The 27,982-nt window shown below is 48.7% G+C and overlaps 1 protein-coding gene across 3 annotated transcripts in view; it reads left to right on the top strand.

Moving 5' to 3' along the window:
- Window positions 1-27,982, top strand: part of CFAP57 (cilia and flagella associated protein 57) — a 143,901-nt gene that overhangs the window by 47,740 nt on the left and 68,179 nt on the right. For all 3 annotated transcript variants that reach the window (XM_039486527.1, XM_039486525.1, XM_039486526.1), the window contains exons 8-10: window positions 11,660-11,825; window positions 12,274-12,387; window positions 26,165-26,377. In XM_039486527.1, coding sequence (XP_039342461.1) covers window positions 11,660-11,825; window positions 12,274-12,387; window positions 26,165-26,377 — 493 coding nt within the window. The remainder of the gene's footprint in view (window positions 1-11,659; window positions 11,826-12,273; window positions 12,388-26,164; window positions 26,378-27,982) is intronic.

Here is a 27,982-nt window from a genome sequence, read left to right as displayed (position 1 = left end):
GGTCTCTGGGAAGCTGGTCAAGCCGGGCCAACTATCCCAGGCCCCGCGCTCGGGAATATCCTGTGTACATGGGGATGTCGGCTACTACCCGACCGTCCCTGTACGCATTGAGGTGCTCGGAAACCCCACCGAGGTGACGGTAGGAGTCGTTCCGAAACTCCCTTACCCTGTCCTTATCGGACGGGACTTCCCGGGATTTGATGGCCTACTCCCCGGGAAAGAGGAGGAAGGGTGGGAGAACCCTGGGGGCCCAGGGGCGGCCCAGATGGGGGACCCTCTCCCCGCTTTCCACGAGTTTGGCCAGGACGTGTTCTCCCCACCGGGGAAGCCCAGGAAACCTCGGAGGGAACGGAGGGCCGACAAAAGGAGGGGGACGAGGATCCTGACCCGGTACCTGACGCCTACATTGGTGGGGGAAAGAAGGGGCGCAGCTGACAGCGGGGCCAGGCCCGCCGACTCCAGCCCATTTGTTGGGCCGGGTTCCCCGAAGGCTATCTCTGAGGGAGAGGGGGAGGAGGACCCTCCCGAAATGGGGCCCATAGGGGCCGCACGTGGGACTTTTGGTCAGGATCAGGCCAATGATCCCCTATACCATAACATTTTTAAAGAAGTAGTCGAGGTGAACGGGGTCCCGGTGGAGGGAAGAGCTAAGGGACCAGGACCGTATTACATGATTAAAAAGGATTTGCTGTATAGAGTAGTCCGGGTCCAAGAGCGAGTCATCGAACAACTCTTGGTCCCCCGGAAGCATCAAAGGGCGGTAATGGACCTCGCCCACAGTCATCTGTTCGGGGCCCATCTAGGGATGGATAAGACCCTCGACCGGGTTCTACAGAGGTTTTTTTGGCCTGGCATTTATGCAGCCGTTCGGCAGTATTGTTCCTCCTGTCCGGAGTGCCAACTACATGGGCCCCGACCATGCTTGCGGGCCCCCCTGGTCCCTCTACCAATCATTGAGATCCCGTTCGAGCGTATAGCTATGGACATAGTGGGGCCACTAGAAAAGTCAGCCCGGGGCCATCGGTACATCCTAGTAGTATTGGATTATGCCACCCGATACCCCGAGGCCATCCCCCTGCGGAATACCTTGTCCAAGTCCATAGCCAAAGAATTAGTCCAGATATTCTCCAGAGTAGGGATACCTAGGGAGATCCTGACAGACCAAGGGACCCCCTTTGTTTCCAAGCTGATGAAGGACTTGTGCGACCTGCTCCACATACGGACCCTCCGAACGTCGGTCTACCACCCCCAGACCGAGGGCCTCGTGGAGCGCTTTAACAAGACGTTGAAAAACATGTTGCGGAAGGTGATCAGCTGCGATGGAAAAGACTGGGACACCCTGCTACCATACGTGCTGTTTGCCGTCCGAAGTACCTCAGGCCTCCACGGATTCTCCCCCTTCGAGCTGTTATATGGTCGGCACCCCAGGGGCATACTGGACCTGGCTAAAGAAGACTGGGAAGAGCAGCCAAACCCGGGGAGAAACATTGTGGAACATGTGCTACAAATGAGAGACCGGATCGCCAGGGTCACCCCCCTAGTACGCGAACACATGGAGAAGGCCCAAGGGGCACAACGGACCTACTACAACCGTCAAGCAAAGGCCCGGAAGTTCCAGGTGGGGGACCGGGTGATGGTGCTCCTACCCACGGCAGAGAGCAAGCTCCTGGCCAGATGGCAGGGACCCTATGAGGTAATTGAGGCGGTAGGGGAAGTTAACTACAAGGTCCGACAGCCAGGTCGCCGGAAGCTGGAGCAGATCTATCACATAAATCTGCTGAAACCCTGGCAGGATAGAGAAACCCTGGTAACGGGGTTGGGGGCGCCACCCCCTAAAGACGATCGGCCCAACCAGGTGGGAATATCCCGGGAGCTGACCCCAGAACAACGATCCGAGGCGGTCAGCCTGGTCGAACGCAACCAAGACGTGTTCTCGGAGAAGCCCGGTCGAACTACGGAAGTTCACCATCACATCTTCACAGAGCCCGGGGTGAAGGTGCACGTCAAGCCATACCGGATCCCGGAGGCCAAAAGAGAGGAAATTCGGAAAGAGGTCAGGAAGATGCTGGCCCTAGGGGTTATTGAAGAGTCTCATAGCCAGTGGTCCAGTCCCGTGGTTCTGGTGCCAAAGCCAGACGGCAGTATGAGATTCTGCAACGACTTCCGCAAGCTGAACGAGGTATCCCGGTTTGACGCCTACCCCTTACCCAGGATCGACGAACTGATCGACAGATTAGGAAAGGCCCGGTTCATGTCTACCCTGGACCTTACCAAGGGCTATTGGCAGATCCCCCTGGCGAAGACCGACAAGGAGAAGACGGCCTTTGCAACCCCGGAAGGACTATATCAATACACCGTTCTTCCCTTTGGATTACATGGGGCCCCCGCTACCTTCCAGCGGCTGATGGATAAGCTGTTACGGACCCATAGGGAGTACGCTGCTGCCTATCTTGATGATGTCATCATATATAGCCCCGACTGGGAGACGCATCTCGGAAAGGTAGAGGCAGTATTAGATACCCTGAGAAGGGCCGGGCTGACCGCGAACCCCTCCAAGTGTTCGATCGGGTTAGCTGAAGCCAAATACCTGGGGTATGTAGTGGGGCGGGGCGTGGTGAGGCCCCAGCTCAACAAGCTAGACGCCATATTGAAGTGGCCCCGGCCACTGCGGAAGAAGCAGGTCCGAGCGTTCCTGGGACTCGTGGGGTACTATAGGCGGTTCATTCCCCACTTTGCCACCAGGGCATGCCCCTTAACGGACCTGACCAGGGCTCGGGGCCCGGACATAGTGAAATGGTCTGCTGCGGCCGCTTTTGTGGATCTACGAACGGCCCTCTGCACGGACCCTGTCCTAGTAGCCCCAGACTGGGGGCAGGAGTTCGTCCTACAGACGGACGCCTCGGAAGTAGGCCTGGGGGCAGTGCTTTCCCAAATGGTCGGAGATGACGAACACCCCGTCCTCTACCTCAGTAGAAAGCTCCTGCCTAGAGAACGGAAGTACGCCATCGTGGAGAAGGAATGTCTGGCGGTAAAGTGGGCGTGAAAGCCTCCGCTATTATTTACTGGGACGGAGATTTGCCTAGTCACGGACCATGCCCGTTGCAATGGATGCACCAGAACAAGGACAAGAACGCGAGTGACGAGATGGTTCCTGTCGCTTCAGCCTTTCCACTTCACGGTTCGGCACCGGTCCGGGTCTCAACATGGCAATGCGGATGGCCTGTCAAGGGTACATTGTTTTCCGACCCAAGTGGCCCAACCCCGTAGTGTTGAGCAGGGGGGGGGGATATGTGGCAAATTCAGGCCAATTAACTACCTGGAGAGGGGTAACAATTAGCCAGGAAGGCTTAGCCAGCAAAATAAGGTTCAGCTGGGGCAGGGGTTGGAAAGAAACTAATCAGGTTCAGCTGGCCCCAGTTGCTAGAGACCTTTTTAAACCCTCCCTGACAAGGAAGCCAGGGGGGAAGGAGGACGAGAGAAGCAGGGCAGCTGCCAGCAAGGAGGGACAGCTGAACTCTGAGACTCGCTGCAGGACGGAGGGCATTCTCCCCAGGGGAGGAAAAGAAACTAGAACTAGGAGGCTGGCTGAGAAGGAATCGGCCCGGCCTTGGGAGATTGAGAAGGGGTTTTTTTTCCCTTGTGCCTAGCCTGTGCCTCTGAAGCTAGGACGGACTGAGCTAACAAGCAGAGGGGCAGGTATTTTGCCACATCCTAATATAAGTTTATTTGCCAAATGGCAGTGCATACTTCATTGGCTACGGTTATGAAAAAAACAATGTATTATAGGCGGGATACAGGCAATGCCTATTATCAAGAATGCTCAACACTTCCCATTATAAAACCCTGTTTTCAGTTAATTATAACTTTCCCAAAATAACTGCTCTAGCTGAAATTTTCTATGCTACATGTCCATTTAAAGACAAATTTTTCAAAATATTTCAGCTACATGGTTCAGTTGTTTCTGAGAATAAGGCTAGATAAAATGTTGTTTTTCAATGTTAAAAATATTCTGGCAATCTTTTCTTTGGAAAGCTCCAGTAATCCCATGCCTTGGAACAAGGACTTGAAATTTGGCACTGTCAGGGCTGTGCCTTTTGCCATCCCAGTGAAAATTTGCCCAGATTTGGCCAAGTTCTAAGCCCCTGAAAAATCACAGTTTGCACATGTTCAGACTTGCTAGAGCGTAACAGATAAAATCTCTGAAGATTCCATCCTCACTGAGCATGCTCAAGCCTCTCTCAGCTCCTAGCACTGTCCAGACTACACATGCACCATCCCCACAGAGAAACTGTGCATACTCCATTTAGCCCAGGGCTACAGGGGTGAAGCCAGACTCCCTGTCATAGCTTCCAGCTGCTGCATGGTGGAGCTGGGCACTGGCCCTGAATTCAGGGTGCTTGTCTCTCCTGTGGTCTTAGTGATACTGGGGGGAGGGATAGCTCAGTGGTTTGAGCATTGGCCTGCTAAACCCAGGGTTGTGAGTTCAATCCTTGAGGAGGCCACTTAGGGATCTAGGGCAAAAATTGGTCCTCTTAGTGAAGGCAGGGGGCTGGACTTGATGACTTTCAAGGTCCCTTCCAGTTCTAGGAGATTGATATATCTCCAATTATTACCTATTACCTTATTACACCCTGGCTGGCACCTAGGCAGTGTGGAAGAGAAGGCAGTGAGCTTCAAATGCAAAGGGATAAGAGCCAGACCTATAGAGTTGCATGGAAAGGTCAGGGGAGTAGGTGATGATAAGGAGCCTAGGTAGTGGAGACTGGGACTGGAGGATGGCAGGGAGGTAGAGACTAAATATAGAAGCAAGGGTTGAGGTGGGGGAGACAGAGACTGGATGGAGGAAACAGAGATTGGATGAGGAGTTGGGGAGAGGACTGGGAACCAGTGGAACGGGGAGAAGGGCATGACAGAGAGAGGAGAAGATCCAGACAAGGAATCAGTATGTGGGGAAGAACTACGATTCTTCTTTGAGTGCTTGTTCATGTCAAGTCCAATTAGGTGTGCATGCACCGCGTGCACAGCAGCCAAAAAGTTTTTCCCCTAGCAGTATCTGTTGGGTCAGCTCAGGCACCCCCTGGGGTCACGTCTTTATGGCGCTGGATATAGAGCCCTGCCGACCTGCCACCCCCTCAGTTCCTTCTTACCCCCTGTGACGGTTAGCCAGAACACTCATTTCTCTTGCTTCGGTAAGCATCTCTCTAGCAGTTGAATTTTCATTCTTGTATATAGTTAGTTAGTTAGTTTACATAGTAGTTAGTAGTGGTTAGTAGTTTTTATATATACATTTCATGTGGGTGATTCCCCCCACACACACTTTCTTCCCAGTACAGGGGCATGCCTCAGTCTCCAGGTTGTAAACCCTGCACAGCTTGTGGCAAGCTTATGCCCAAGAGCGACCCCCATTCTTCTTGTTGAAAGTGTTTGGGGGAAGCTCATCAAAAAGAATGCTGCAAAATTTGCAGGAGTTTCCATCCAAGGACACAGAAGGAGAGAGATCAGCGCTTCAAGTTAATCCTCATGGAGGCAACTCTCCGTCTGCAATCGGACCCTGGTTTGGCAGAGCCAACCCCGAGCACCTCATCAGTGTGGAGTGCATTGGCAGCACCGGTGCACGAATCAGTGCAGAGGAAGGACTTGAGTAGAGACCTTTGGCACCGACGGGACAGGGGCTGGCACCACTCACATTTACCGGTGTCTCAGATAAAGAGACCCGAAAGGGGTCGCTCCCCTACGCCCAGACTGGTGTAAATGGAGCCCGTAACCATGAGACCCGCATCGGGCTATGCAACTTCGGCCTCAGTTTCAAGGGTCACGTCGACTCCTGTCCTTACACGTGACCAGTCGAGTCTGGGCCCCTGTCTTTCACCAGTCACCAAGGGGTCATGATATACAGATGCCATCCACGCCGGAGGCATTCAAGGCGGTGAGAGACCTTATCACCCTCACAGCACTGCCCTCCCCTCTGAGATGGGGCAGGACACCCACATCGGTCTCAACGGCACCCGTGAGACCCCCGGTGCCATCCAGGGGCAAATCAACAATGATTCTGCAATGGTCACCATCCCCTCGACCCCGGTCTCTGGTGCCGTCGATAAGCGCACCGATGGGGGAGCCGCCCAGTCCCCTAGCCCTAGACGCTGCTCTTCGGCACCAAGTGGCACCACTCCTCCCTGGTCCTCCTATATGGGGTACTCGGAGTCGGAAGTGGAGTCCTTCCAATCTAGAGCCAGGAAGAGCAGGAGCTCCAGATCGGACAGGTGGAGACACCACCTTCAGTTGGCACTGTGGCTGAGTCAGTGGCAGTCCCCTGCTCAGTGGCCTTTCTGGACCCCCTGAGCTTTCTGCCAGGGCCAGAGCCAACGGTCCTTGTGATAAATTAAGGCGGGAGTCACTCCCTTTTATGGACACCCAGCCAGCCAGTAGCTATAAAATCCCTCTTAGAGCTGTTCTCTAATTGCTTTACCTGTAAAAGGTTAAAAAGTCTCACTGCAATGCATAGGTAAAAGGAAGTGAGTGGGCACCTGGCCAAAAGAGACAATGGGAAGGCTAGAACTTTTTAAAAGTGAAACAATACTCCCCTTTTGTCTGTCTGTTGTTCTCAGGGAGAGGCAGACAGGGAGCAGTTATGCTGTGAAAAGCTTGGGCCAGGTATGAAAAATCATCAGTATCATACGTAGAAACTACTAATCTAAAATCCCAGATTTGTAAGTAGGTCAGGAAATGTCTAGAAAGACGTGATCAGGTTTATCCCTTTTATTTCTTTATGGCTTGTGGATTCCTCTATGCTAACTCCAAGTGCTTTTGTTCTGCTTGTAATCTTTAAGATGGACCTCAAGAGATCTATTCTTGATGCTTAATTCTTGTAGTTTTTTTTTAAATCTAGCAAAAGCCTAAGTTCCCAGATGTATTTTCTGCTGGACCTTGTAAGAAAGCCCAGAGACCTGGATTTTTGTGCCTTAAGAGGTTTGTACACATATTTAATTAGCTGGTGGCAACAGCTGATTTCCTTTTCTTTCTTTCTTTCTTTCTTTCTTTCTTTCTCAGCTTTTCCCCGGAGGTGGGGTGAAAGGGCTTGAGAGTACCCCACAGGAAGGAATTCCTAAGTGCACCTTCCTGGGTTCTTAAAGGGGTTTTGCACTTGGATGGTGGCAGCATCTACCAATCCATGATCAGAGAAAAGCTGTAACCTTGGGAGTTTTATACAAGTCTGGAGTGGCAAGTATTAATTTTTAGAGTTCTTGCAGGCCCCCACCTTCTGCACTCGAAGTGCCAGAGTGGGGAATCAGCCTTTACAGTCCTACTTGAGGTCGGCTTCTATGTCATCAGCCACCTTTGCTCCTCCCCTGTCCCAGCACGACTAGGGTATTACCGCACGGCACCAACCCAACCAGCACTGGCACCGATACACCTGGCATTGACACATTCAACACCAACACACCTGGCATTGACACACTCGGCACTGACACCACCAACTCTGATACTAGCATCTACATCTACCGTGCCGGCACCGACATAGTTGGCATCGACTGCACCAATTCTGGCACCTGGGGCTGCACCGGATCACCGAGCACCCAAGACCCCCTCAGCTCTGAGGGCAGGGAACAGGACCCACTTGTAGCTAGGGCCTCATCCAGGCAGTGTGTGTGGGGGTTCCCTTCGCCAGACCACAGCCAGCCCTCTCGCTGGTGATGGACGCATCAGTGTTGGGGAGGGGCGCGCACTTGGGAGACCTCAGGACACATGGCCTCTGGTCTCAGGCAGAGCTCTCCCTTCACATCAACATCAGGGAGCTGAGAGCGGTCCGTCTAGCATGCCAAATGTTCCAAGTTCATCTGGAAGGGAAATGTATATTGGTCGTGATGGACAATACAATAGTAATGTTTTATATAAACAGACAAGGGCATGCACACTCCTCTCTCATGTGCCAGGAAGCCCTCAGACTAAGGGACTTTTGCATAGCTCACTCAATACACCTGGAGGCATCGTACCTCCTCAGAGTACAGAACGAATTGGTGGATTATCTCAGCAGATCCTTTCACAGCCACAAGCAGTCCCTATGCCTGGATGTCGCGAACACTATCTTCCAACAGTGGGGGTTTCCCCAGATAGACTTATTCGCCACGTGATGCAACAGGAAGTGCCAGCAGTTTTGCTCCTTTCTGAATCACAGCCCGGGCTCCATCACGGATGCGTTCCTCCTACCCTGGAAGGGACACCACCTGTACTCGTTTCCTCCTATACCTCCCGTTCACAAAGTGCTCCTCAATGTTTGGTGGGATGATGCCTCAGTGATATTGATAGCTCCAGCCTGGCCCCATCAGCACTGGTACACCTCTCTTCTGGAAATGTTCTTGGAAGCCCAATCACCTTACCGTTCTTCCTAGACTTGATAACTCAGGATCACAGCCGTCTCCAGCATCCAAACCTCGAATCGCTACACCTCACAACATAGAAGCTCTGTGGCTGAATCCAATAGTGCTCACCTGTTAGGACTCAGTCAGACAAGTCCTCCTTGCTAGTAGGAAACCTTCCACTAGGGCTACCTACCTGGTCAAATAGAAGAGATTCTCAATTTGGTCTTCTCAATACCTTCCGTCTCCAACTCTAGCATCCATACCTATCATATTGGACTACCTTCTCCACCTCAAACAGCAAGGGCTTACCCTGTCGTCAGTAAAGGTCCACCTGGCCGCTATCTTGGGCTTCCATCCAGGCATGCAGGGTCAGTCAGTGTTTGCCAACCTGATGGTGAGTCATTTCCTAAAGGGTCTCGACAGACTCTACCCTCACATACAACAGCCGGTCCCAGCCTGGGACCATAATCTGGTCCTTTCCAGCCTGATGGGGACACCCTTTGAACTGCTGGCGACATGTTCCTTGCTGTATCACAAGGTGGCATTCCTGGTAGCGATAACATCAGCCAGGGGAGTGTCAGAGCTCAAGGCACGAACTTCTGAGCCTCCGTACACAGTGTTCTATAAGAACAATGTTCAGCTCAGACCTCATCCAGCGTTCCTCCCTAAAGGTTGTCTCCCAGTTCCACATTAACCAGGACATCTTTCTCCCAGTTTTCTGTCCTAAGCCACACTCAAACAGCAGGGAGCAAAAACTGCACTCATTGGACGTTCACTGGGCATTAGCCTTCTACATCAATGAACAAAACCGTTCTGGAAATCTATCCAGCTGTTTGTCACAGTAACAGACAGAATGAAGGGGCTTCCAGTCTCCTCCCAAAGGATCTTGTCTTGGATCATGTCCATGCTACGACTGGCAAAGGTACTTCCCACTCTGCTTACAGTGCAGTCCACGAGGGTGCAGGCATAATCAGCGGCATTCCTGGCCCAAGTTCTGACGTAGGAAATCTGCAGAGCTGCAACGTGGTCATCAATACATACCTTCACCTCGCATTACGCTATTACCCAGCAGGCCAGAGATGATGCAGCCTTTGGTAGAGCGGTGCTACAGTCAAGGAACCTTTGAGCTCCAACCCTGCCTCCAAAACTTGGGCTTGGTAATCACCTAATTGGAATTTACATGAACAAGCACTCAAAGAAGAAAAAACGGTTACTTACCTTCTCATAACTGTTGTTCTTCGAGATGTGTTGTGTTCATGTTCATTCCAATACCCACCCTCCTACCCCTCTGTTGGAGCAGCCAGCAAGAAGGAACTGAGGGGGTGGCAGGTCAGCAGGGTGCCATAAAGGCACAACCCCACGAGGCACCTTAGCCAACCCAATGGATACTGTTAGGGGAAAAACTTTCCAGCTGCCATGCACACAGTGCGTGCACACCTAATTGGAATGGACATGAGTAACACATCTCAAAAACAACAGTTACGAGAAGGTAAGTAACAGTTTTTTGTCTGGGCAAAGAGACTGAGAAAAGTAGGTAGGGGAAGTGAGGACACTGAGACTTGATGGGAAGCCTGGGAGCCAGTGGGGACAGGAAATGTTGCGGGGGTGGAGGGAGAGGCTGGAGTTGGGCGGGGAGAGCGACAGATTGTGGACAGTGGGAAGGGTGGAGGACTGGGACTGGCTGCCAAGAAAAGAACTTGAACTGGGATCAGAAGCCTTAGGAGTAGAGACTGGGACTAGCTAGGTGAGGAGAGTGGGATGATATGAGGAACCAACAGTGAGATAGAGACGGGACTGGAATAGACACAGAAGAAGTCAAATTTGGGGATAATGGGCAGAAGTTAACAGAATATTAGGAACCATTAGGAAAGAAATAGATAATGAAACAGAAAATATAATGCCTCTATGTAAATGCCTGGTACGCCCACAACTTGAATACTGTATGTAGTTCAAGTTGCCCCATCTCAAAAAAGATATATAGAATTGGAAAAGGTACAGAGATGGGCAACAAAAATTATTAGGCATATGGAACAGCTTCCATATGAGGAGAGAGTAAAAAGTCTGGGACTGTTCATCTTAGAAAAAAAGACGACTAAAGAGGGATATGATAGAGGTCTATAAAATCCTGAATGGTGTGTAGAAAGTGAATAGGGAAGTGTTATTTGCCCCTTCACATAACACAAAACCAGGGATCGCCTGATGAAATTAATGGGTAGCAGGTTTAAAACAAACATAAGGAAACACTTCTTCACACAACACACAGTCAATCTGTGGAACTCATTGCCAGGGGATGTTGTGAAGGCCAAAAATATAACTGGGTTCAAAAACGAATTTGATAAGTTCAAGGAGGACAAGTCCATCAATGGGGATCAGCTGCAATGGTCAGGGATGCAGCCCCATGCTTTGAGTGTCCCTAAACTTCTGACAGCCAGTTGCTGGGACTGTACAGCTGGGGATTGATCACTTGATAAATTGCCTTGTTCTGTTCACTCTCTCTGAAGCATCTGGGGCTGGCAGTTGTTGGTAGATGTGATACTGGGCTAGATGGACCGTTAATCTGATCCAGTATGCCATTTTTGTGTACTTATGTCTCAAATTAGTGAATACTTTTCACCATAATCTCTCTGTCTCAGTTTCCCCATCTGTAAAATGGGGATAATAATACCCACTCATCTAACGTGGGGACTTGTGAACATAAATTAATGTTTATGAAGCACTCAGATACTATAATAATGAGCATCATAGAAAAATTAGTGAGGAAATCAGTAATTCTGTCTTCAGAGCAAAGTTTGAGTCATGTGCAGCAAATAAGGAATGAGGCCACACATTGATCAAGGAGAAAACAAAATATTGAATAACTGCTCATTAAGTGAGCGCCATCCATTCTGTGCACTGAATGAGGCAGGTTTCCCGTGGAAAAAATAGTATGTGATAATGTAATTAAAGACTCTACCATAATGCGTGTTGTCAGATGCTACCAGTGTGGTGCTCTGCTCTGTTCAATGTTGATATCACTTGGCTGCATACATGTGTTCCCGCTGTGTGCTGTCCCAGCTCTTCGAAGATAGCTGACACAGCAGACCCCGAGAGAACCTTTCCCCATAGACAAGTAGATCTCAGGTGCCCAAATTCCTGTTCATTGACTATATCACCCGTGTGACAGTGATGTGGCTGATTGTTTCACAGCACCTAAATCTCTACAAGGGGTCTTGCAGCAATTCTCCGTGCAGGGCTAGACATCTGTCTGGCTGTTTATAAGTGTGTGACTTGGGCTGTGTTGCTGACTGTGGTGTTTCTTGCAGCACTTTGGACTTGTATAAGGAGTACCAGGAAGAAGCATATGCAGTTTCTCTTCATCCCACTGGCCTTTACGTTTTGGTTGGGTTTTCTGACAAACTACGGCTTATGAACCTGCTAATTGATGACATCCGTACTTTTAAGGACTTCACTGTGAGAGGGTGCAGAGAGGTGAGGAGCAACACAGAATCTCGGATCAGGGGAGCTTGGGAAGTGGGGTGAATGACATGGTGGGATCAATGTGGGAGTTGAGTTGGGAGAGGAGAACAATAGTGTGAATGTTGAGATATGAGAATCTGAGGGAATCCTGAATGAAAAAGGGCATAATGGGGGCTTGGGACCTGGGAGTCACCAGGGAGGTGAGAAGCACTGTGGAAGTGGAAGCTGCAGGAGAAAGGGGCATCAGACCCGTGGGGTAGCTAAGAAGAGGGTCCTAGGAGATGAAGGGGCATCATGAAAAATGATGTCCATACATGGAGGTTTCTTCTTGCATGATCTTCAAACACTGGTGACTGTATTGCAACTTCAGTAAGAGACTGGGTGTTGTGGGTTTCTTTCTGTGTGTCCATCATACATTCAGTAATAGTTGTGTGTGTTCTCTCTCTCTCTCTCTCTCCAGTGCACCTTCAGTAATGGGGGTCATCTTTTCGCTGCAGTTAATGGAAATGTGATTCATATTTACTCCACCACCAGCTTTGAGAATGTTAATAATCTGAAAGGACACAATGGGAAGGTCAGTGTGCAGTGCCTACCATAGCAGTGGCTAAAGGAGAACTGGTAGATATAATTTATTAGAAGTTTCAAAAAGCCTATATCCAAGTCTGTCATCAGGGGCTATGAAGGAAACTTAGTAGTCACAGGGGAGAGGTAAAGAACTGTAATGGATCAGAGATTGGCTAACAGTCAGGAAGCAGAGATACAAAGAAATAAATGGTAAATTTTCATCATGGCAGAAAGCTGGAAGCAGGTGCCACAAGGTTCTGTTCTACAGCCTGTGCTTAATATTTATTAATGACCTGGAAAATATGGATATTTTTACAAAAAAATTAATTAAAATATTTGTTCTTGTCCATGCCACGTTAGGTGTGTGCACGCCATGTGCACCATTGCCAAAGATTTTTCCCTCAGTGGTATCCATTGGGCTGGCTCTAGCACCTCTGGTGCTGCATGTTTATGTGCCGGTATAAGGGGCGCCACCAGCCACTCACCCTCTCAGTTCCTTTTTACTGTCTGTGACTGTTGCTGGAACAACCCCTCTTGCTTCAGCAAGGCTTCTTTCCAGTGGTTTTTGGATTCTGATTCATAGTTTATTAGTTTTAAGTATAATTTTAGTGTATATAGGTATTATAGTTAGCGTTACTGTGAATAGATAGTCCCTATCATCGAGGGACATTTTTCACCCCAGCAGCTGGACATGCCCCGGTCCCCAGGCTTCAAACATTGTGGTTCCTGCGGCAAACCTATGCCCGTGAGTGACCTGCACTCCAGCCACTTGAAGTGCATGTGAGAAACTCACATGAGGGACAAGTGCCACAGTTGTCGGAACTTTAGATCCTGCACAAAAAAGGATAAGAAATAAGACTGAAGGCTATCCTAATGGAAGCCACTCTAAGACCGGCCTCAGAGCCAAGCTGCACCAATTCTGCACCAAGCACTTTGGCCTTGGTGCGAAACGCTCCTCCAGCACTACACTCTTCTTGGCACTGTTCACCATCTCCAGTGCTGAAGAAGAAGCACAAAAAGCAGTGCACCAACAGAGGGCACTCACCAGTGCAGAAGAAGGACAAACATGGGGAAGGCAGTGGAGTGCGACTTGCATCAGGCCACTCCTCCACCCCTGGTCCTATGGTGGCACCGTCAAATCCGCCCAGAACATTTTGTCTGGTGCGGGATCCTCCGCCGACACCCAGAAGCCTCCGTGGCACAAGCAGTCTGACAGTTCTATTGACCCCAGAGGCCTTTGCAGTGGCCAGGGACTTACTTTCTCTCCTGGTTCCCCCAACTCTGATGGGACAGCTGCTGTCTCTGATGTCTGTGAACAGGAAGTAGCATGGTGTTTTGAGCTCCTTCCCAGCACCGGGCTTCCCAGGACCTTCTAGGAGCAAGCCGACCCTGATACCATTGTCGTGACCATCTCCAGTCTGCTCATGGTCCCTGGACCCCCAGCACTGAGTAGAGACAGAGAGGGGTATTGCGCCACCGTGGTGACCAAAGGAGAACTCTTCTTCTGAGTTCAAAGGAGAACACTATGTTGAGCCTCAGGGCCACCACCAGTACCCAGTGCTGCCAGAACTTGGTGCGGGTCCCCCCACCAGCACCTGGCCAGTGGATCAGTAGCCTATGCAGTGCCCATACTGGAACCGGAGGGGTTTCCCCTGGTACTTAGTCCTCCTTCTCATCAATCATACCCGTTTGTTTCTGAGAGTGGGCTACCGCCCCTTCCTTATTGGCACTGGACCCTGACTTCAGGTCCAACATTCAGGATGTGGCTACCATGGATGTCATTGAGGAAGAGGAAGGAGCCCCTCCTCTGGTGCAAGCTTCCTCCTCCTCCTCCCCAGAGGAGGCTGTCTTGAGGCTGAGTAACTCACTTCTGCAGGATGACTTCAGGGCCCATCAGGACCTTCTGAAGCAGATAGCAGCTAATCTGGGGCTGGAGACTGAGGATTTTAAGGAATCATCCCACAGCCTTATTGACATTCTGGCTGCAGCAGCTCCCTCCAAAGTGGCCTTACCCATTAATGAGGCTGTAATGGGTCCAGTTAAGGCCCTGTGGTACTAGTATCCCGCAGACTCTACCATACCACTAATACATGTATGCCTGTAACGATGGACCAGCTCAGTGAAAGATGGGACTTTCTGTTCCTCCCTAGGCTAGACAAAGACACTCCCTCTAAGATACATCTTTATACGCTGATACAAACAAGTTAGTTACTGCCCCCTGACGTGGCTAGTTATCGCCGATCACCTTGTACATGTTGGTTTGATTAAAAAATCTTTATTATGTACTGTCATCCTGACCTTATCTTTTAGGGCGGGTGGGTCAGTGTGTTCCTGTTATCCTTGGGGAATGTTTTTGTACCATCCTTAATCTCAGGATTATTCTGGTACCACTTGATATCAGGATGTGTTTGCATGAGTACTCTGTGCCTAGCACTTCTTAGGAATGTGTATTTCTGCAGTATCAGCCCTGTTCTTGCCAGATTCTGTGAGCAGGTTCTGCCGTTTGCTCATAGCTTGCCTTTGCTTTATATTAGTAAAGCTTTAACTACTACTTTTAGCCCAGGCCTCAGGCCTCATACCAGACATCTAATACAAGGGCTTATGTCTTAGGCTCTCTTCCTACTACAGGGCTCGAAGTGTAATCCAGTTAATTTAGGCACCCCACCCTTTCCCATCCTGGACTCGGGGCGGAAGACACCCACCCTTACCCATTCTAGGTTCAGGGCGCAACCTGGTCAATTTAAGTACCCACCCTTACCCATTATGGCTCAGGGCATAACCTTCTGTGGGTTTGCATGACCTTTACCCAGTGAAAGAGCCTTACCCAGTAATATCCTTAACCTCTATTTATTAACAATTACTAAGCAGAATACACAAGCTAAGCATACAATGCTATGCTCACCAGTCCTGATCATGCAGGCATTCTTTCCCTGTAGGCCAGGCCAGGATAGTCTCATATGGGTTCTTGTTGCTGCACGTCACAATCGTGCAGAGTATTCTGGCAGCTTCAGTCATGAGTTGTGTCTTGGAGGTGAGTAGTTCTTCTTTCCTCTTTCTCTCTCTGGTTTCCTTCTTGGACCCTGGTTTTTGTAATGAAACTTGAGTCCTGCTTAGCTATAACTTAAACAATAATTTTAACAAAACAATATTTTCCACCAATCTTAGCCCACCACCTAAGTGATAATTAACATTTTGAGAAAAATTAAGGGTATGTCTACACTACGAAATTAGGTTGATTTAATAGAAGTCGATTTTTTAGAAATTGATTTGATACAGTCGATTGTGTGTGTCCCCACTAAGTGCATTAAGTCGGTGGTGTGCGTCCACAGTAACAAGGCTAGTGTCGACTTTCGGAGCATTGCACTGTGGTAGCTATCCCACAGTTCCCGCAGCCTCCGCCGCCCATTGGAATTCTGGGTTGAGCTCCCAGTGCCTGATGGGGCAAAAACATTGTCTCGGGTGGTTCTGGGTATGTGTCGTCAAGCCCCCCTCCCTCCCTCCGTGAAAGCAACGGGAAAAAATAGTTTCTCGCTTTTTTTCCTGGGTTACCCGTGCAGCCGACATACCACAGCAAGCATGGAGCTCGCTCAGCTCACTGTCACCGTATGTCTCTTGGGTGCTGCTGGCAGATGCGGTACTCTAGTGCTACACAGCAGCATCCCCTTGCCTTGCCTTGTGGACAGCAGATGGTGCAATACGACTGCTAACCGTCATCGTCGTCCCGTGGGTGCTCCTGTCTGGCCTCGGTGAGGTCAGTTGGGAACGCCTGGACAAAAATGGGAATGACTCCAGGTCATTCTCTTCTTTAAGTTTAATCTAATGGCGATTCAGTCCTACCTGGAATATCATGCCAGCTGGAGGCTTCTGCCTCAGGCTGCTCTCCCAGTTGGCAGCACCGCGCAGTCGCACCTACCCCAGCCTACCCCCTGCTCCCATGGCTCATGAAGCCTGGACAGTAGTAACGAGCAGTTCAACTATAGGCTGGGCAAGTACATAATGGTGGTAGAATGTGCCTTTGGACGTTTAAAAGCTCGCTGGCGCAGTTTACTGACTTGGTTAGACCTGAGTGAAACCAATATTCCTGTTGTTGTTACTGCTTGCTGTGTGCTCCACAATATCTGTGAGAGTAAGGGGGAGATGTTTATGGTGGGGTGGAAGGTTGAAGCAAATCGCCTGGCCGCTGATTACGCGCAGTTAGAAGAGCACAGCAGGGCACGCTGTGCATCAGAGAAGCTTTGAAAAACAGTTTCATGACTGGCCAGGCTACGGTGTGAAAGTTCTGTTTGTTTCTCCTTGATGGAAACCCACCTCCTTGGTTCACTCTACTTCCCTGTAAGCCAACCGCCCTCCCCTCCTCCCTTTGATCTCCACTTGCAGAGGCAATAAAGTCATTGTTGTTTCAGATTCATGCATTCTTCATTAATTCATCACACAAATGGGGGGATAACTGCCAAGGTAGCCTGGGAGGGTGGGGGAGGAGGGAAGCACAGGGGTGGGGTAGTTGTAGGGGCACCCCTAGAATGGCATGCAGCTCATCATAGAAGCAGCATGTCTGGGGCTCTGATCCGGAGCAGCCATCTGCCTCTCTGGTTCTTTGGTAGGCTTCACGCGGCACTGCTGCATGTCCCTGTTATAACCTCTGTCCTTCATGCCCTTGGAGATTTTTCCAAATATTCCGGCATTTCGTCTTTTGGAACAGAGTTTGGATAGCATGAATTCATCTCCCCATACTGTGATCAGATGCCGTACCTCCCATTCAGTCCATGCTGGAGCTCTTTTGCGATTTTGGGACTCCATGGTCACCTATGCTGATGAGCTCTGCATGGTCACCTGTGCTGATCAGCTCGCCACGCTGGCCAAACAGGAAATGAAATTCAGAAGTTCGCGGGGCTTTTCCTGTCTACCTGGTCAGTGCATCTGAGTTGAGAGTGCTGTCCAGAGCGGTCACAATGGAGCACTCTGGTATAGCTCCCAGAGGCCACTACCATAGAATTACAGCCACACTGCCCCAAATTCGACCCAGCAGGGTCGATTTAAGCGTTAATCCCCTTGTCAGGGAGGAGTACAGAAATCGATTTTAAGAGCCCTTTAAATTGACAAAAATGGCTTTGTCATGTAGACAAGTGCAGGGTTAAATCGATCTAATGCTGCTAAATTCACCTAAACTCGTAGTGTAGACCAGGGCTAAAAAACAGACAGTGATAACTATAGTAACTCTTCGCTTAACGTTAGAATCATAGAATCGGAATATTAGTGTTGGAAGAGAACTCAGGAGGTCATCTAGTCCAATCCCATGCTCAAAGCAGGACAAACACCAACTAAATCATCCCAGCCAGGGCTTTGTCAAGCCAGGCCTTAAAAACCTCTAAGGATGGAGATTGCACCACCTCCCTAGGTAACTCATTCCAGTGCTTCACCACACTCCTAGTGAAATAGTGTTTCCTAATATCCAACCTAGACCTCCCCCACTGCAACTTGAGACCATTGCTTCTTGTTCTGTCATCTGCCACCACTGAGAACAGCCTACCTCCATCCTCTTTGGAACCATCCCCCTCATCACTCTTCTGCAGTATCTCCTCGTAAGTCATGTGCTCCAGCCCCCTAATCATTTTTGTTGCCCTCCACTGGACTCTCTCCAATTTGTCCACATCCCTTCTGTAGTGGAGGGACCAAAACTGGACGTGATACTCCAGGTGTGGCCTCACCAGTGCCGAATAGAGGGGAATAATCACTTCCCTCAATCTGCTGGCAATGCTCCTATTAATACAGCCTAATATGCCGTTGGCCTTATTAGCAACAAGGGCACAATGTTGACTCATATCCAGCTTTTCATCCACTGTAATCCCCAGGTCTTTTTCTGCAGAACTGCTCCCAGCCTGTAGTGGTGCATGGGATTCTTCTTTCCTAAGTGCAGGACTCTGCACTTGTCCTTGTTGAACCTCCTCAGATTTCTTTTGGCACAATCCTCCAATTTGTCTAGGTCACTCTGGACCCTATCCCTACCCTCCAGCATATCTACCTCTCCCCCCAGCTTCATGTCATCTGCAAACTTGCTGAGGGTGCAATTCATCCTATCATCCAGATCATTAATAAAGATGTTGAACAAAACCGTCCCCAGGAACAACCCCTGGGGCACTCCGCTTGATACTGGCTACCAACTAGACATCAAGCCGTTGATCACTAGCCGTTGAGCCCGACAATCTAGCCAGTTTTCTATCCACTTTATAGTCCATTCATCCAATCCATACTTCTTTAACGCGCTGGAAAGAATACTGTGGGAGATTGTATCAAAAGCTTTGCTAAAGTCAAGATATATCACTTCCACGGCTTTCCCCATATCCACAGAGCCAGTTTTCTCATCATAAAAGGTAATCAGGTTGGTCAAGCATGACTTGCCCTTGGTGAATCCATGCTGACTGTTCCTGATCACCTTCTTCTCCTCCAAGTGCTTCAAAATGGATTCCTTGGGGACCTGGTCCATGATTTTATGGGGACTGAAGTGAGGCTGACCAGTCTGTAGTTCCCCAGGTTTTCTTTCTTCCCTTTTTAAAATATGGGCACTATATTTGATTTTTTCCAATCGTCTGGGACCTTCCCCGATCGCCACAAATTTTCAAAGTTAATGGCCAATGGCTCTGCAATCACATCAGCCAACTCCCTCAGCACCCTTGGATGCATTAGATCTGGACCCATGGACTTGTGCATGTCCAGTTTTTCTAAATAGTCCTTAATCTGTTCTTTCACCACTGAGGGTGCTCACCTTCTCCCCATATTGTGTTGCCTAATGCAGCAGACTGGGAGCTGACCTTGTCAGTGAAGATGGATGCAAAAAAAGCATTGAGTACTTCAGCTTTTTCCACATCATCTGTCACTAGGTTGCCTCCCCCATTCAGTAAGTAATAATGTTGTAGTTATGTTCCTGGAAAATGCTACTTTAAGCAAAACGATGTTAAGTGAATCCAATTTCCCCTTAAAAATTAATGTAAATAAGGGGTGGTTAGGGTCCAGGGAAATTTTTTTTGCCAGACAAGCCTATATTTTATTTATACACACACAGTATACGTTTTAAACAAACAATTTAGTACGGTACACAGCAATGATGATTGTTAAGCTCGGTTGAGGTGGTGGAGTCAGAGGGTGGAAGAGGGTGAGATATTTCCCAGGGAATGCCTTATTGCTTCTGTACCCAAAGACTGTACCCAATGACTGGAAGTTAGCTAATGTAACACCAAATATTAGAAAAGGGCTCTAGTGGTGATCCTGGCAATTACAGACCGGTAAGTCTAAAGTCGGTACCAGGCAAATTAGTCGAAACAATAGTTAAGAATAAAATTGTCAGACACATAGAAAAACATAAACTGTTGAGCAATAGTCAACATGGTTTCTGTAAAGGGAAATCGTGTCTTACTAATCTATTAGAGTTCTTTGAAGAGGTCAACAAACATGTGGACAAGGGGGATCCGGTGGACGTAGTGTATTTAGATTTCCAGAAAGCCTTTGACAAGGTCCCTCACCAAAGACTGTTACATAAATTAAGCTGTCATGGGATAAAAGGGAAGGTCCTTTCATGGATTGAGAACTGGTTAAAAGACAGGGAACAAAGGGTAGGAATTAATGGTAAATTCTCAGAATGGAGAGGGGTAACTAGTGGTATTCCCCAAGGGTCAGTCCTCGGACTAATCCTATTCAACTTATTCATAAATGATCTGGAGAAAGGGGTAAACAGTGAGGTGGCAAAGTTTGTAGATGATACTAAACTGCTCAAGTTAGTTAAGACCAAAGCAGACTGTGACAAACTTCAAAAAGATCTCACAAAACTAAGTGATTGGGCAACAAAATGGCAAATGAAATGTAATGTGGATAAATGTAAAGTAATGCAAATTGGAAAAAATAACCCCAACTATACATACAATATGATGGGGGCTAATTTAGCTACAACGAGTCAGGAAAAAGATCTTGGAGTCATCGTGGATAGTTCTCTGAAGATGTCCATGCAGTGTGCAGAGGCGGTCAAAAAAGCAAACACGATGTTAGGAATCATTAAAAAGGGGATAGGGAATAAGACAGAGAATATATTATTGCCCTTATATAAATCGATGGTACGCCCACATCTCGAATACTGCGTACAGATGTGGTCTCCTCATCTCAAAAAAGATATACTGGCACTAGAAAAGGTTCAGAAAAGGGCAACTAAAATGATTAGAGGTTTGGAACGGGTCCCATCTGAGGAGAGATTAAAGAGGCTAGGACTCTTCAGCTTGGAAAAGAGAAGACTAAGGGGGGATATGATAGAGGTATATAAAATCATGAGTGATGTGGAGAAAGTGGATAAGGAAAAGTTATTTACTTATTCCCATAATACAAGAACTAGGGGTCACCAAATGAAATTAATAGGCAGCAGGTTTAAAACAAATACAAGTTCTTCTTCACGCAGCGCACAGTCAACTTGTGGAACTCCTTACCTGAGGAGGTTGTGAAGGCTAGGACTATAATAGCATTTAAAAGAGAACTGGATAAATTCATGGTGGTTAAGTCCATTAATGGCTATTAGCCAGGATGGGTAAGGAATGGTGTCCCTAGCCTCTGTTTGTCAGAGGATGGAAATGGATGGCAGGAGAGCAATCACTTGATCATTGCCTGTTAGGTCCACTCTCTCTGAGGCACCTGGCATTGGCCACTGTCGGTAGACAGGATACTGGGCTAGATGGACCTTTGGTCTGACCCAGTACGGCCGTTCTTATGTTCTTATGAACTAGCACTTGGCTGAGCTCTCAAGGATTAACATGTTGTTAATGTAGCCTCAGGCCTGGTCTACACTACGAGTTTATATTGAAATTAGCAGCGTTAAATTACATTAACCCTGCACCCGTCCACACAACGAAGCCCTTTATATTGATATAAAGGGCTCTTAATACCGATATCTGTACTCCTCCCTGACAAGGGGAGTAGTGCTGAAATCGGTATTGCCATTTCGGATTAGGGTTAGTGTGGCCGCAATTCGACGGTATTGGCCTCCGGGCGCTATCCCACAGTGCACCATTGTGACTGCACTGGGCGGGTAGACAGGAAAAGCCCCACGAACTTTTGAATTTCATTTCCTGTTTGCCCAGTGTGGAGCGCCCATCAGCACAGGTGACCATGCAGTCCCAGAATCAAAAAAGAGCTCCAGCATGGACCGTACGGGAGATACTGAAGCTGATCTCTGTATGGGGAGATGAATCTGTTCTATCAGAACTACGTTCCAAAAGACAAAATACCAAAGCATTTGAAAAAATTTCCAAGGCTATGATAGACTGAGGCCACAACAGGGACTCAACACAGTGCTGCGTGAAACTTAAGGAGCTGAGACAAGCATAACAGAAAGCCAAAGAATCAAATGGATGCTCACGGAGGGAGGGAGGGAGGACTGAGGACTCTAGCTATCCCACAGTTCCCGCACTCTCCGAAAACCATTTGCATTCTTGGCTGAGCTCCCAATGCCTGGAGAGTCAAAACCATTGTCACGGGTGGTTCAGGGTATATGTCGTCAGCCCTCCTCCCCCATGAAAGAAAAGGGAAAAAATCGTTTCTCGCCTTTTTTCAATGTCACCGTATGTCTACTGGATGCTGCTGGCAGACGCGGTGCTGCAGTGCTAAACAGCAGCATTCCCTTCCCTTTCTGATGGCAGATGGTACAATATGACTGGTATCCGTCATCATCATCCCATGAGTTCTCCTGGCTGGCCTCAGTGAGGTCGGCCGGGGGTGCCTCGGCAAAAATGGGAATGACTCCCGGTCATTCCCTTCTTTAAGTTTTGTCTCCTGGAGATTCAGTCCTGCCTGGAATATCATAGAAGCTGGAGGCTGTGCTCCCCTCCCCCCGTTTAATGTCTAATGAAGATTCAGTCCTGCCTGGAATATCATAGCAGCTGGAGGCTGCCTTCCCCCCCCCACACACTTTTATCTCTGCTTGCAGACGCAATAAAGTCAGTGTTGTTTCTTATTCATGCATTCTTTATTACTTCATCACACAAATGGGGGGATAACTGCCATGGTAGCCCAGGAGTGGGGGGAGGGAAGCAATGGGTGGGGTTGTTGCAGGGGCCCCCTCTAGAATCATAGAATCATGCAGCTCATCATTTCTGTGGGATGTCTGGGGCTCTGACCCAGAGCGGCTGTTTGCCTCTTTGGTTCTTTAGTAGACTTGCCTGATATTCTAGGCAGGACTGACTCTCCCGTTAGACAAAACTTAAAGAAGGGAATGACCTGGGGAGTCATTCCCATTTTTGTCCATGCACCCCCGGCCGACCTTACCGAGGCCAGCCAGGAACACCCATGACAGCAGCAGACGGTAGAATATGACTGGTAACCGTCTCTGCTAACTTGCAAAGGCAAGAGGATGCTGCTGTGTAGCACTGCAGTACCATGTCTGTCAGCAGCATCCAGGAGACATACGGTGACAGTGGAAAAAAGGCTGAATGGGCTCCATGGTTGCCGTGCTATGGCGTCCGCCATGGCAATCCAAGGAAAAGGGCGCGAAATGTTTGTCTGCCATTGCTTTCACGGAGGGAGGATTGACTGACGACATTTACCCAGAATCACCCACGACACTGTTTTTGCCCCATCATGCATTGTGATCTCATCCCGGAATTCCAGTGGGCGGGGGAGACTGCGGGAACTATGGGATAGCTATGGGATAGCTACCCACAGTGCAACGCTCTGGAAATTGATGCTAGCCTCTGTACATGGACGCACACCACAGAATTAATGTGCTTAGTGTGGCCGCGTGCACTCGACTTTATATAATCTGTTTCCAAATACTGGTTTCTGTAAAATCGGAATAATCCTGTAGTGTAGACATACCCTTATACTCTACAAGGCAGCATGAATTATGGGAGGAGACACAGCATGGCAGAGAGAGACAGAGACGTGTGTGTGTGTGTGTGTGAGAGAGAGAGATGTATTTTGCCCCTTTAAGTACGCTGACCCCACTCTAAGTACACTGCCTTTTTAAGTAGATCAGCAAGTTGAGACAGCAGCTGCTGCCAGCAAGCTTCCTCCATCCTGAGCCCTGTCCTGTCCTCCCCTGGTCTGTGGAATGGGGTAAAGGAGCAGGGGGAGGGGGACACCCTGACATCAGCATCCCTCTCCCCTCCCCCCCCCCCCGCCAGCAAGCAGGAGGCTCCCAGGAGCAGCTCCAAGGCAGAGGGCAGGAGCAGCACACATCCATGGGGGAGGGACACCTGAACTGCCTGGCAGTTGATAGCTGGCTGGGCAGCTGCTGCACAGGGAACTTAGGGGAGCTGAGAAGGGGGCTGCTGGCCCATCCTGGTTCCAAGCCCCCACCAGCTAGCTCCAACCGGCTGCTCTTCCTGCAAGCTGTGGACAAAGCAGGTGGCTGCCGAATAACAGGCATTGCGCAACTTTAAACAAGCATGTTCTCTAATTGATCAGCAATGTAACAACAAAACAACATTAACCGGGATGACTTAAGTGAGGAGTTACAAATGGAAGTATTTCAAATTAAAAAACAGACAAAAGCAATCAATGGTATCTTTTCAACCAAAACTGCTAGTAAGTGGTTTTGCCAGAGGGTTTTCTTGCAAAGTTCTCTTTGCACATCTTAAGATTTGTCTCTTTGGTCACTGTTAGTGCTATTAGGGCAGAAATGCTTCTTACAATCCAATACTATATTGTTTTGATGCAGTTTAGATGGGACATTACTCCCTGCTTCTTAAGTCATGGCTTCTGCTGTCCTACTATGGCTGCTGCTTCTTATTGCAGAAAGGCCTTGGCCTACACCAGGAAGAACTCTCCCTGCACATAAACATCAGGGAACTCAGTGTTGTCTGCTTAGCCTTCCAAGTGTTCCTTCCCCAGACCTCTGGCAAGGTGGTGCAAGTCCTGACAGACAATATTGTGGCCATGTTCTATATCAACAAGAAGGGAGGAGCTTGATCCTCTACCCTGTGTCAGGAGGTCATCCATCTATGAGATTTCTGCACGAAGCACTCCATCCACCTTGAGGCATCACATCTTCCCAGAGTCCAGAATGCACTGGTGGATCACCTCACGAGGTCCTTTTCCTCTCACCACGAGTGGTTCCGTCACCATAAATCATCAGGTTCATCTTCCAATGCTGGGGGTCTTCCCAGGTGGACCTGTTCATGACCAAGCAGAACAGAAAGTCCCACCAGTTTTTCTCACTGCGAGGGCACAGCCTGGGCTCTCTCTCCTATGCCTTCCTGTTCCCATGGACAGGGCTTCTGCTCTACACTTTTCCCCCTGTCCCTCTGGTTCACAAGGTCCTCCTGAAAATCAAGTGGGACAAGGCGAGAGTTATTCTCATAGCCTCAGTGTGGCCACATCAACACCAGTTTGGCACACTGCTAGATCTATCAATAGCAATCCCAATCCTGCTTTTGCTCTGTCTGGACCTGATCTCAGAAGACCATGGCCGGTTGCTTCACGCAAACCTTGCCTCCCTTCACCTAACTGTGTGGATGTTATATGGCTGAACATGGAGGAGCAGGCCTGTTAGGAGCTAATTCTCCAGATCTTGATAGGTAGTAGAAAGCCGTCCACTAGGGCTATCTACCTTGCCAAATGGAAGCGCTTCTCAATTTGGATGTGACATAGAGGTCTCTCTCCGATCCAGTCTTCTCTTCAGGTTATCTTGGACTATTTAAGAACATAAGCGGCATTCCTTGCACAAGTCCCAGTCCGGACAACTGCAGGGCAGCAACTTGGTCATCGGTGCATACCTTTGCATCCCATATGCCGTCACCCCACAGGCCAGAGATGACGCCAGGTTCGGAAGAACAATGTTGCAGCCAGCATGTCCATGAACTCTGATCCCACCTTCTAAGGTACTACTTGTGAGTCATCTTATGTGGAATGGACATGAGCAAGCACTTGAAAAAGAAAAAATGGTTACTGACCATAATTGTTGTTCTTTGAAATGTGTTGCTCATGTCCATTCCACGACCGACCCTCCTGCCCCTCTGTCGGAGTGGACCAACAAGAAGGAACTGAGAGGGTGTATGGCCTGTGACGCCCCTTATACCAGCACCTGAGCGCGCTGCATCAGGGGGTGCTAAAGCCAGCCCAATGGATACCACTGAGGGAAACATCTCCAGCAACAGTGCACACGGCATGCACATGCCTAATGTGGCATAGACATGAGCAACACATCTCGAAGAACAACAGTTATGGTCAGTAACCCTTTTTTACAGTATTTTTTATTCTAATCTTTCTGTAGCTCACTGCTGTAGTGAAAATATCTTCAGTGCACTGATGTGATCATTGCTTCTCACTAGGCAGGAGCTCAATCACTGGTAGTCAACTTGTATAATGTATCTAAATAGTCTCAGGTTGTTCTGAGGGGTAGCAGTTGGTAATGGTAGTGGAGTAACAGGTGAAAGAACCTGGAGATATTTTACAGGACTCCCCTTATGCTCACTAATATGATTAGCATTTTAACATTTTCTATCAGTGTGCTTAATTCTATAAGTAATTCTTATATGTTTTCTAAAGCAAAAAACAAAAACAAAAGAAAAAAAACAATAACAAAGCAAAAACACCAAAAAAGAAAGGAGAAATTTAATTACAAAGCGTTTGGTTGCTTAAAAAGAGCAAAAGCTATATTAGAAGCATGGCTGTTCCAGATAGGGATTACTATAAACAGAACCATGTCTAGAAGGGGTTCACCAGTTTAAATGGTCAGATTTAACAAGACACAAGCTCCCTTCCAGGGCTCATAGAGTCACCAAGTGTGGGTCTGATTGGTGTGTCTCCACTCTTACCAGGTCCGCTCAGTCATATGGAGTGCAGATGACAATAAGTTGATTTCCTGTGGCACAGATGGTGCAGTGTATGAGTGGAGCTTGTTGACGGGTAAGAGGGAGTCAGAGTGTGTGCTCAAGTCCTGCAGCTACAGCGGTGTTGCCATCTCCCCTGATGCCAAAATCATCTTTGCTGTTGGATCTGACCAAACGCTCAAGGAAATTTCGGATTCTTCGGTAAGCCAGTTAACATACATACCTGCGACTTTGCTAGGTCCTGGCAGGCAGCTTAAAGGACAATCATTATGTTATATCCTTGGGGCAGCCGGTTTAGGAAGAAATCACTTGAGGCCAGAGAGCAGACAGCTAACCAAAACCTCCATTTTATTTACAGAGACAGAGAGCTCACTCAGCCGGTTGAAACCGGCTGAGCTATCCCTTAATAGTCTAACTCAGTTGCCATAGTAACAAAACCCATGACAACCACATACACAACATATTCCTCCCCCCCTAATAAGAACATCCCCTAAATAAAACACACACTAAACTAGAGAAGGAGGGTAGACTGCCTCCATTCCCGGCTAAACCCTGGGGATTATTTTGTCCCATAACCGTGGGTTCGCCCTAACTAAAGATCCAGCCGATGAGGAGGCCTTCTGTCTCTAGGTGGATTACGGCGAACTTCTGGTGTTGTTGCACCCGAAAGTACTAGGGGCTCAGGGTCCGCAGCACAAATAGGTGAGGAGGTGGTATCAGCTCGTGCTGGGCAAAGGGGTATCTCAGCTGCCGGCAGTAATGGAGAACAGTCAGGAACAGGTGACTCATGATTCGGTGTCTCACCAGGAGGGGTGAAGTCAGACCCCTCAACTGCAGATGGGTCCTGTAGACTGGCATGACCTGGCAACAGCTGATCTACATGTCGCCGCCAGGTAAGATTATCTGCAGTCCGGACTGTATAGGAAACAGGTCCTGTTTGAGTGATGACTGTGGCCGGGACCCATTTAGCTCTGGAAGTATAATTCCGAGCCAAAACTGGCTGTCCTGGGCTAAAGGTTCGGTCTTTTGCTCTGGGTGCCCGTCTGATGACTTGATATTGCTGCTGATGTTGCACAGTTTGTCTGGGTTCAGAAGGTTTCAGCAGATCAAAGCAAGAGCACAGCTGTCGTCCCATCATTAGAAAGGCTGGGGAAGCCTGGGTCGTAGCATGAGGTGTGTTTCTATAGGAAAGTAAGAAGGTATCCAGACGCTTTTGAATGGAGTGTTGTCCCTTTGCTGATTTCAAAGCGTTTTTCATTGTCTGCACAAATCTTTCAGCTAATCCGTTGGTGGACGGATGATATGGTGCTGACGTGATGTGGTGTATCCCATTTGCCTTCATAAAATTTTGAAACTCCTGAGAGACGAACTGCGGTCCGTTGTCGCTCACAAGTTGTTCTGGCAGACCAAAACGACTAAAGAGTCCTCGTAGTTTTTGGATAGTACTCTCTGCAGTAGTGGACTGCATTATAGAGACTTCTGGCCATTTAGAATGGGCATCTACTGCACAGTTTGTCTGGGTTCAGAAGGTTTCAGCAGATCAAAGCAAGAGCGCAGCTGTCGTCCCATCATGAACGTGCTTCCTTCAAGGGGGCCAGCAAAGTCAACGTGAATACGTTGCCACGGGTTTTCAGGCCAGTCCCATGGGTGTAGGGGTGCCCACTGGGGTGCATTTCTTACACCCTGACATGACATACAAGCTTTTGCCTTCTCTTCAATAGCACTGTCCAATCTAGGCCACCAAAAATAGCTTCGTGCAATTTCCTTCATGCGCACTATTCCACAGTGACCGGAATGTAGCTGTTC

The sequence above is a fragment of the Mauremys reevesii genome, linkage group 8 (assembly GCF_016161935.1).
Source record: "Mauremys reevesii isolate NIE-2019 linkage group 8, ASM1616193v1, whole genome shotgun sequence".
Classification (NCBI taxonomy): domain Eukaryota; kingdom Metazoa; phylum Chordata; order Testudines; family Geoemydidae; genus Mauremys; species Mauremys reevesii.
The sequence above is the reverse complement of the archived record's forward strand: the minus strand, read 5'-3'. Positions and strand labels throughout refer to the sequence as shown.